The sequence below is a fragment of the Chionomys nivalis genome, chromosome 18 (assembly GCF_950005125.1).
Source record: "Chionomys nivalis chromosome 18, mChiNiv1.1, whole genome shotgun sequence".
Lineage (NCBI taxonomy): Eukaryota > Metazoa > Chordata > Mammalia > Rodentia > Cricetidae > Chionomys > Chionomys nivalis.
In genome coordinates this window covers 64,496,626-64,508,390 of record NC_080103.1, presented here as the reverse complement: position 1 = coordinate 64,508,390, position 11,765 = coordinate 64,496,626, and the positions used below count along the sequence as shown (strand labels likewise).

General features: G+C 37.3%; 1 protein-coding gene across 1 annotated transcript in view; it reads right to left on the bottom strand.

Annotated features, from left to right (window-relative positions):
* Positions 1-2,431: 2,431 nt before the first annotated feature.
* Wls (Wnt ligand secretion mediator) overlaps positions 2,432-11,765 on the bottom strand; it is an 89,585-nt gene continuing 80,251 nt past the window's right edge. Inside the window, exon 12 of the mRNA XM_057793981.1 lies at positions 2,432-3,363. Within this exon, the coding sequence (XP_057649964.1) occupies positions 3,254-3,363 (110 nt within the window). The 3' untranslated portion in view covers positions 2,432-3,253. The remainder of the gene's footprint in view (positions 3,364-11,765) is intronic.

The following is an 11,765-nucleotide window of genomic DNA, read 5'->3' as shown; positions in this document are numbered from 1 at the left end:
TATTTCTTTGACATATGAAGTTGCCCTTGAATTTGTATGTAAACTGGTACCCATGACTATTTTTTTCTGATCTCCTGATCTGATTGTCTCTTATAGTCTTTTCTCACTTTCTGAGGAGTTTCAAAGACACTTTCTACTGACAGGAGCTGGTTAGGTTTTATGTGCCTCCTTAAAACTGAGGCTTTCTTGGTGGCCCACCCAGGAAGAACTGCAAACAATCTATCTCCTTTTGACCTCAATTTTCTCCTTCACTGTTCACCTAGTATTTCTCTACTGTATACACTGAAAGTGTCTTTTCAATCTTTCAGACATAACTCATCAACTTATTTAAAGTTCCTAATCACTGATATTCTGTGGGTTTTGTTTCATCTTTCCTTAATGAATGGCCTCAGATTTCAAAATCAGTGCCTTATTTATGACTCCAATCAGACGAATAATCTTCCTTCTTACTACTCAGAATGTCCATCAATTGACTCTGCTCTGCTTCTCTGCTCAGCGTTTACACTTTTAACCAATCTCACTTTTTTCTCCCATTGAATGTGCTTATGTGCACACTACTGATAGCCTTATGTGATGCTCTGATGCTCTGCCCAGGCATACTTCTCATTCTTGATGACAGTGGTGGCTAAGTCTGCCATGGACAATCTGTTAATTGTTTCCTCTATGAAGTGATAGTTAAAACTCCATCTAGACAAACATGAAATCTTCCTCATTCCTATTGTGCTCGACCTTTTCTGCTGGTTTGCTCAGCCAAAAATGTTGTCCTTCCTTTATGGACCTAATCACAAGGTCATGCTCTTTGATCTGACTCCCTGAATAATTTGAATGGTACTAGGATATACTGCCTATGGTTTTAATGAGAGAGACTAAGTTCCAGGACTTGTAAGTGAAACTACTTTAAGGCAAAACATAAGTCCCTAAAGCAGAGCTTCATTAGAGCTTTCCACAAGTCAATTCTTTTTGGGGTGGATACAACTTTTCCTGGGAACCATTAACTATTCTAGGAATGTCCTATTCAAGGTAAACTTGGCTTCTACTATTCATAGGCATACTGATATATCTATCAGGAATCTCTATTTGTGATAGAGGAACTGCTAGTCCCATGTTTAACAAAGACCTGAAATTTGACTCTGCTCTATGCTTCTTGATGAAGTTCACATTCAGAACACTCAAACTATGTCTGCTTTGTTTCTCCAAAGTAATCCTCACTTCTCCACATTCTCTAATGCTGCCTGACTAGCCTGTGATCTAATTTATGGGTCCATCAAGAGGTTTCAGAGGTGATTCTAACCATATTATTTCTCTGCATAAAACTTGCAATTGTCTGATAACTCTTACTATGACATTGAAAATCATTTGTATTCTGGCTTCAAGGGCACAGGACTCCTCTTTTATCTTTCTAAATACTATCTAGGCTTGACATTCAAACTTACTCAAATCTTCTCCATATTATATTGCTTCTATGACTTTACTAATGTTATACCCTCTATCACTTGGCCCTGGGTAAAGTAATACTTCTTTAATGCTTTCTCAGGCTCTTATCCCATCCCAAAGAATAGAGACACCTCACTCCATCTTCAAGAAGGGGAGGTCACTATAGTGCTTGAAGTTTATCTTCCATACTATAAACATAGAAAAAGGTATACTTGATACTTTATACTTGGGTGTCAGATTAGTATGTAAATGCTGTATACAATAGACCACATACTTATTCAACATTTACCAGGTTAGCATAAAAACAACAGTCAAAACCTAAGTGTTTTTTTTTTCTGTCACTGTTTATCATTGTTCTAGCCAAAGTTAGAAAAATCCTAGGGTGGGATTTGCCAGGTAGGTGAATTTAAAAGGAATATATCACCAACTTCAATTCAGTCAGCATTATCTAAAAATGACACTCATGGAATTATTGTTACATTGCAAAGGGAATCTATTTATGTGAATGTATAACTGATGAAGCATTTCCATGTACATTATTTTTCACTGAGACTTGGCACACAATGACACTTTATGAATGCTAAGTGAGAAAATAGCCATGTCAGATATCTTGAACAAGGTCACATGACTAGTGCGTGAGAGACCTTTGATAGGAAACCACCTTCTAAATTCAGGATCTAGTGTTCTATCTGCTATGCCATGTAGCTTCTTTATCATTAAAAAAAGCACAAACAAACAAACAAAACCAATATCAAGTTATTAGTGGATGCGGGAATAAGATCTGTGTGCATGAGGGTCTAAAGCATCTGATAATTCACCTATTCTTTGCTAGCCTAGAAAGTCTTAATACCTGCGACAGAAGGTATTGATTCACCTCCAGGAACAGATAGTCAATATTTCTGCGAGCAACAAGCTACTCTATGATCCAGGCAAACTTAAATCCGCATGCCTGAACATTGCTGCAGCAGCAAGGAGAGTATATTTACATTCGTTTTATTCAAATGATTGGATTTACAGTTTTGGAGATTGTTTGAAATATTTTATCAAAAGAAAACACATTTTAAGCAAGTAGTTTTAAAAAAGCTTTTATAACCCAAAAGTTGTTTAATAACAGAAATCCTACTTGGGTAGTTTAGCAAATATTTCTCAAAATCCACATCTAACAAACAGACATATTAGTACCAGATACACAGATTTGGTTTCAAAGCTGAAATCCCTCCAGAATGATAGAACTTCTCATGAAATTTGATTATTTTGTAGTAAGACACCAAAAACAAAACAAAACAAAAATTGGAAGATTTGTACCGCAACTTAAATAATAACTCAGTTGGATACTTGGTGATATAAATAAGATAAAAAGAAGTGTCCATGGAGGAGGGTAAAAAGGCTAACACATAAGCAAATGTTGGACTACAAACAACGTTTAAACACATCCCAGAATCAAAAACAGGAAATAAAAAGTCATAATCTACCCAATATAGATCCTATTGGCCCAAACCATCACAAAGAATATACCCTTCCATATGAGTGTTACTAACCTACCTGCTACATATGTTGTTATGTCACTAATTAACAATGACCACAAACAATGGGTCATATCAGTTTTTGTTATCACACATGATATATTCGTAGCAGAAGTTTTGCAAAAGTCACTGTCCGAAGTTATCTGACAAATATCCACTCACTGGTCTAAGAAACCATACCTAAGAAGCACTAGGCATCCACTTTTCACTAAACTCTGCATATATAGTAGGATCTCCACTCTAGAGAAGTGGCTGGATAGAGAAACAATTCCAGCCCAGTGCAACACCATAGCGTCCTATTCCTGTGCTTCTTTACGGGTCAACTTGTAGATCTCAGTTGGTCCATCCACATGGGTGATTGTGGTGGTGAGTTGCAGTTCTTCTCCACTGTGGATACCCAGGTCACCTGAAAGAAAAGTATTTGGTGTTATACTCATTCAAGGATGAAAGAGAGGCACTTCACATTCTACCCTTATAGGCTCTCTCAACATTTTTGTTTAGAATTTATTAATTTTTCATAATGTCACATTTTGTCCTCAGAAAGGTCATTAATGATATGAGTTAAACCACTGCTGATATCATTTATTGTCAACATTTAATGAAAGCTTACCTTGTACTTAATGGTGTTTTTTTTTTAATATTTATTTATTTATTATGTATACAATATTCTGTCTGTGTGTATGCCTGAAGGCCAGAAGAGGGCACCAGACCCCATTACAGATGGTTGTGAGCCACCATGTGGTTGCTGGGAATTGAACTCAGGACCTTTGGAAGAGCAGGCAATGCTCTTAACCTCTGAGCCATCTCTCCAGTCCCCCTTAATGGTGTTTTAAATACTTATTATTCAATCTTATTTAATACTCATAAGAGCAAGCTAAGGTGCAGACAATTATGATCATGCAAGCTAAATAGGTGGGGAGCCTGGGAAGAAAAGCAAGGGAACCAACCCCACCCCCATGGAGGGACAGATACATAAAAGCATAGCAGTGAGTCCTAGCAAGGTGCTCCTGATTCTGAGGTCAATGCAGTGGGCTAAGTCAGTAAAACGTACCTCACAGCAGATGTGCAAGGTTGAGTAGGCACAAACCAGCTATTGATGATAGCATATACAATGACTATGTCTCCTACTGATGTGAAATGCCCTCCTGTACGCTGTGAATATATTTTATTACCATTAGTTAGTAAAGAAGCTATTTTGACTAATAGCCAGGCAGAATAGAGCCAGGTGGAAAATCCAAACAAAGATTTGGATTTGGAAAAGGAAGGCAGAATCTGAGAGATGCCAGCAGACGCCAGAAAAAGCAAGATTTGAAGTAACAAGCCATAAGCACTGTAGCAAAATATAAAATAATAAAAATGGGATAATTTAAGTTGTAAGAGTTAGTTAATAATAAGCATGAGATAACAGGCCAAACAGTTTGTAATTAATAGTAGCCTCAGAATGGTTATGCATGAACTGGTGAATGGGAGAGAAACCTACAGCTACATCTTATAAACAAGACATGCCTATCCTAGTCAGGTACTAGGCTAAGCTAATATGTATCAACAGCAATCATGGACTTTCTTCTTCAGAAACTAAGAACCAAATATGTGTGCCAAATTTTCTCATGCCCTCAGGACTGTGAGATACCAAGACAGAAATAAAATAGCATGGCCTTCCTTAATTAGGAAAACTAGTGAGAAGAGAGTAAAAAACACCCAAAATCAATGGTCAGTTTCACTCTGAGAGGTACATACATTTGTAGATAAGAGAATAGGGAAATAGAACATGAAATGTGGGCATGTATCAGGAGCATGTACATGATTTTCATATTATATAACTATAGTATTTTTCTGGAACTTAGTATTTTCTTAGTTTCAGCATATAATTAAACTCAGACTTAGGGTTAGGGGCAGAGAGTGACCTGACAATCTCTTAGACACTGTCCAGAACATTAAGAGACCTATAAATGACCTTTGAATCCTATCTTGGGGAGAGATCAACCAAGAGTTCCTTAGATACTGTCCTGGGATTGAAAGTCTTAGAATCACACAGGTCATCCACTTTAGGAACTAGATTGTTTAGATGATATGTTTGTTCAAGGATACCATGTGGTATTTGTTTTTAATTATAGCTTCATTTTCAGTGTGGTATACCATAATCTATTGCATCATTAAATACCAGCTCTCAAGACTTAGGCAAAGAACATTCTAAATAAAAAAGCCTCTAGCACTTTCATTAAATTCTACTTCTGGGCAGGAGAAAAAAATGCATAACAAACCTTGAGAGAAGTTGCCAAATCTATGTCAAGCAAAGAACAACACTACTTTTATAAAAAGCACATTCTTTCTAGTCATAAACTTTACCGCCCTCAACTCAAATAGCATTTTTTTTTGCTTTCATGTCATGTGTATGTCATCATTCTCACATCATTCTTATGTGCACGCACACACACACACACACACACACACACAAAAGCATGCATTCTAGCCCATGACTCAGTTGTTCGGGAAAAGCAGAAAACTCACACATCTATTCAAAGAGCAACTTATGGATTTGTATGTTTAAGCTGAGCCATCATATCAAAGCAAAAACATATGATGACATATATGTTCCACTCACCAGAATTTCAAAGACAATCCTGACTATTACAAGAATACTGTCTACCTAATGGATTCCTTTCTCCTAGAAAATGTGTATGATGGTGCAGATTTCATAAAGAAATAGCCAAAATACTTTCACTTAAAAATTAAAAGATAAAACAAACAAGCAAAAAATCAAAAATAGGCATCTATGTTATAGTATGTATCCATGCATGACAACTTTCCCTGAACACTTCTTTTTCTCTTCTTTCCTTTCTTTCTTTTTTGGAGACAGGATTTAACTATTTAGCCAAGGCTGGGCTCAAACTCAAGATTCTACTGCCCATGCCTCTAGATTGCAGTGATTACAGGTATGCACTATTACTCCTGGCTCTGACACAAGTTTAGGTGTTATACAAACACTAATGCAGAAATCCACAAAGCATTCTGCTGTCACATCATTCCCATTCTGCTGATCAATAGCCAAGGATTAGTAACCTGCCCAAACTGACTCATAGTAATATTAGATGCAGATACAAAATACAGCAATACAAACCAGGCTCTATGATCTTGACCTTCAGGTTCTATCATCTCTTCTTCAATTTTACAGTTTCCAAATGCCAACAAGACCACCAGTGAAGTACGAAGTTTAAGTGAAATGTGTTATGAATATATAATAATAATGGTCATACTTACAGATAATAAATATAAAATCTAATAATAAGGAGGGACTTTTGGAATAATAATTTTTTAATATTCAGTATGTTTTTAGCATATAAATCTGAGAAGCAACAAGGAAGCTGTGGTCTATATATATTTGCAATGTGCACCGCTAGATGCTTAGCATGTCCTGTATTTCCTTGTAAGATGGGAGGATAATGAAGCACTAATTGTCAACCTAATGCGCTAGAGGAAGACTCACAGTGAAAAATCTGTACAGCAAAATATATTATTCTTGCACCTTGCAGAGCAATTTTTCCCCCTTAGGGTATGGCATTGGGAATATGCCAGTAGCAGAGGGGGAGTAAAGATTCCTTTATTTGGCTCCAAACTCCATTAACCCCTATTTCTGCCAAAGTCTTTCTCCATTTGTTAGTCTATCTCTGTCTTGGCTTCTGGGTTCTCAAAGTATTTTACCGCACAATACAAGAAAGAAAAAAAAAACCTCTAAAAACATTATTAGAGGCAGATGGAGAATTAAGAAAACTTCCACATGCTGTGGCCATTCTGAGTTTTACAGATTCTTTGTGAGAACAAAGTTTTTCTAACATTAAAAGGGATCCCATGATTATATCCTTATAATCATCAAGGTCAACTAACATATTGTTGCTCAAGAGTACTACTAGAGAGTTCCAATATTGTGAGCTCATATTTGTTTCTCAAGGTCAAATATTGTCTGTGCTGGAGTCAAGATCCTGAGCCATCTGTGACTGTCTTCAAACATTGTGTTCTCTCCACATAGTCATAACTGACTCCATCATTTCCTGTAAAATTTTCCTTGGTCCCATATAACTCTTTTTACTGTTCACCTTCAAAGATAAATTTAAGTGATTATTCTTTAGAAGAAAATTTCCAGTTCAGAGCAGAACAGAAAAAAACAAGAATGCCACATTTGTGGCTCTAAATTGATTCAATATAAAACATTACTGTTAACATTATGTTTTTCTTACATTTTTTGTGTTAATAGGATGATGGTGGTGAAGATAATACTTAAAATTACAATAATGAATATAGGGTTATTTTATTTTTTCTTTTGTACATAAATCAAATACCCAGAACATCTTCTAGGTAGTACATGCTCATCAATATTTGCCTACCCAAACTCCTTTTTACCTCTGCCCAGCTAGCATGAGCTTAGCATCCCACACTGTCACTTCTTCCTGGAGTTTAGGGACAAATCCTCCACTGGAGAACAGGTGTACCTCAAGATAAGAATCACTCCTGGGTGAAGGTAGGACAGGGTTCAAAGAGCCTAGGTCTATTTGTTATGACATCTTAACACTGGAAACACATCAGAAAAAAGAAAAAGGACTGTGGTAATTAAATGTCAGTCAGACACTGAGGGAATTTTAAAATACAAAGTATCTTCCTGACTTCATTTGTATTTTTCTTGAATATTACAAATTAGGCCTTTCCAAAAAGTTTTGGGAGTATTGCCTAAAGATCCAGAATTCATAGGACCTACCATGTTGTCTGGTGGAAGATAAAGGGTTGAAAGGAAAAGATAAAAGAAGAAATGTGATCAGGAAGTCCAATGTAGAGAGACCATTCTAATACTGAGTGAGGTCATGTTGCTACACAGGAGAGTACAGAGTACAAGTCGCTAGGGCCTGAGAGGTACTGTGAAATTAAAATATGAAGAGATTTGTGCAAGTGTAATGGCTTCCATGTTTATGATTAACATATAGTCCCCCCAAAGTTTGTAAAAAGTGCTTAAGACTGTTTTTAATGTGTTGTTTGGGGATTATGATACTTTGCTACAAGGAAACACTAAGATATTTAGCACCTTTAAAATCTGGTCACAAAATGTTAGTGGACTATCACAGTCATAGTAATAAGGCAAGGGTATATATGTTCCAAACATACATTTAGAAAATAATAAGGATATATTCCAATCTTGTGAACTAGGATTTGAGCCTTCTTCAATCTGTCTTCCACAAAAAGTTTTTGGTGAGGACAACATTGTAACATTTCTCAATTGTGAGATGTTAAGCTACTATACAGGGTAAGAAACTAGCCATTGCTTTGGAACTTCACATACTCAGTAGTGTTGTGGATGGACACATTCTTATCTGTAACAGACATTACCCCCAAGTGCCATAATGACAGGAGGTACCCTTCTGTTCTCCTTGCTAGCAGAAGAAACACAGAATCTGATAGTGTGGAACTTGAAGAGCTTGTTTGCAATAGATAAAAGCAGTGCAGCGGGATAACAGATTGTCCAACAAAAACCAGAAGGGTTCATGCAGTCGATGCTCATTAAGAAAAGTTGTTAGCATATTTATAACAACACTTAGAGAACATAACAATTGTTTTATGTGCTATTTCCTTGGAAGACAAAAACTCTCAAATTTAAGTTAAGGCAAGGCCATGTTGTTTCTATTAAAGTAACAGGAGGATCATAAAATAAAATTGATATTATTACCTATAATCCAGAATCCCACTGTACTGTGAGTTTTGAGATTGGTTGTTTAAGAAGCTGCCTGTCCCACTTTGCTACACACTGTAACACATGAACCATCAGTGGAAGAGAGGCTGACAGATGCCTAGGTCCCAAGCCCTCTAGCAAGGCAAGAAGAAGGCAAACCATGGCCAGAGATAGACTAAAAACTGCGAATGACAAAATCTCTTGGTTCCATAAAAAGTCAAGAAATAAGAAGAAAGATTAAAATAAATAAGAAGCCCCAGAAAACTGGGAGCAGCCTCCCCATACCCACAATCATCTCCACCATATCTGTGACCAGCAGAGCCTTGACCCTGATTGCTCCTGAAGAGGTGAGTATCTGGATTCCTGGCTGGAAGACCCAGTTCTTCAGGGCCTAGGGTCTGGAGGCACATCTCTTTCTTCACCCGCAACGACCAAACCTCAGAGACCCCAGAGCAGCCTCCCCACACCTGCAACCATCCTCCACTGCACATAAGACCACCTGAGCCTTGGCCCAGACTGCACCTGTAGAGGAGCCCCCCAGAGATGAATCAGCAATTACCAAAAGTATGGTAATGCCAGCACCAGGAGGAAGAGTGATCACCTAAATCACAGGCATAACCTGCAGCAATTGGAGTAGGACAGATCCCCTGAAGCACAGGCCCTACCTGTACCCCTTGGAGGAAGAGATGGGTAGGTACCAGTGCAAGAGCACATTCAATAACCTAAAGAGCAATATGGCAACACATGAACCTAGTGATCCTAAAAAAGGAATATCTGAACATCCGAACCCAGAAGAATCAGAATAAAATGTCCTTAAATATAACTTAATGAAGATTATAGAGACCCTTAAACAGAGAAATGAAAAGTTCCCTTAAAGAAAAAAAAAATGGAAGAAAGCAATAGATCTCTTAAGGGAAGTCAAGGAAAATAAATTAAACAGGCAATGCAAACAGTTCAAACTTAAAAATTGAAATAGAGCCGGGCGGTGGTGGCGCACGCCTTTAATCCCAGCACTTGGGAGGCAGAGGCAGGTGGATCTCTGTGAGTTCGAGACCAGCCTGGTCTACAAGAGCTAGTTCCAGGACAGGCTCCAAAACCACAGAGAAACCCTGTCTCGAAAAACCAAAAAAAAAAAAAAAAAAAAAAAAAAAAATTGAAATAGAGACAATAAAGGAGACACAAACCAAGGTAATTTTTGAAATGAAAAATCTGGGTAAATGAACAAGAGCTACAGATGCAAGCATAATTAACAGATTATAAGAGATGGGAGAGAATCTCAGGAGTTGAAGGTACTCTAGAGGAAATAGATTCATCAGTCAAAGAAAATGTTACATCCAACAAATTTTTACAAAAACATCCAGAAAATCTGGGACCCCATGAAAATATCAAACCTAAGAATAATAGGAATAGAAGAAAGAAAAGTACTCCAGCTCAAAGGCACATAAACTATTTTCCACAAAATCATAGAAGAAAATTTTCCTAACCTAAAGAAGGCTATGCCTATGAAGGTACAAGAAGCTTACAGAATACCAATTAAACTGGACTTAAAAAAATAGGCCCCTCACCATATAAAAATCAAAATACTAAACATACAAACTGAAGAAAGAATAAGAGTTGCAAATGAAAAAGGCCAAGTAACATACAAAGGCAGACCTATAAGAATTATACCTGTCTTCTTTCGGAATTAACTGTGAAAGCCAGATTGCTACAGACACTAAGAGATCATAGATGCAAGGTCAAACTATTATACCCAGCAAAGTTTTCAATAATAAGACAGAGAAAACCAAATTTAAACAATATCTATCAACAAATTTATCTTTACAGACAGTACTAGAAGGAAAACTTCAACCCAAGGAAGTTAGATGCACCCATGAAAACAAAACTAATAGAAAACCTCACACTCACATCAGCAAAACCCAAAGAAGAGCAAAACACAAATACTACCACCAAAATATAAAAGGAATTGACAATCACTGGTCATTAATCTCTTACTACCAATGGACTCAATTCACATATAAAAATGGCAATCTTACCAGAAGCAAGCTACCAATTCAATGCAATCCCATCAAAATCCCAACACAATTATTCACAGACTTAAAAATAACAATAAAATCAAAAAACAAGCATAGCCAAAAAAAAAAAAAAAATCCTGTACAGGAAAGGGACTTCTAGAGAAATCACCATCCCTGACTTCAAGATCTGCTTTAGAGCTATAGTAATGAAAACAATTTGGTATTGGCATAAAAACAGACATGTAGACCAATGGAATCAAAGGCCCTGATATTAATCCACACATTTTTAAAAAAGCTGATTTTTGACAAAGAAGCAAAAATTATACAATGGAAAAAAGATAGCATTTTCAACAAATGGTGCTGGCATAAATTCAGCAACACTGAACCTCACAGAAGAGAAAATGGGAAGTAGCCTTGAACACATGGACAAAGGAGACAACTTCCTAAATATAACACCAGTAGCACAGACACTGAGAGCATCAATTTATAAATGGGACCTCCTGAAATTGAGAAGCTTTTGTAAGACAAAGGACACAGTCAATAAGACAAAACAACAGCCTATAGAATGGGAAAATATCTTCACCAACTCCATATCGGACAGAGGACTAATCTCCAAAATATATAGAGAATTCATGAAACTAGACATAACTAACCTAAAATACCAAATAATCCAATTGAAGAGATGGAGGGGAAATAATATGAGCAAAGGGGTCAAGACCATGATGGGGAAACCCACAGAAACAGCTGACCTGAGCTAATGTGAGCTTACTGACTCTGGATTGATAGTAGTAGAACCTGCATAGGACCAAACAAGGCCCACTAAATGTGGGTGACAGTTGTGTGACTTGGGCAGTCTATGGGACCACTGGCAATGGGACCAGTATTTATCCCTAGTGCTTGAAATGGCTTTTTGGAGCCCATTCTCTTTGGAGGGATACCTTGCTCAGCCTAAATAAATGGGGGGAGAGCCTTGGTCCTGCCAGACTTTGTTGACTCCCCATGGGAAGTCTTACCCTTTCTGAGGAATGGATGGGGGAAGTGAGGGGAGCAGGAGCAGCGGAGTGAGTGGGAACTGGAATAGGTATG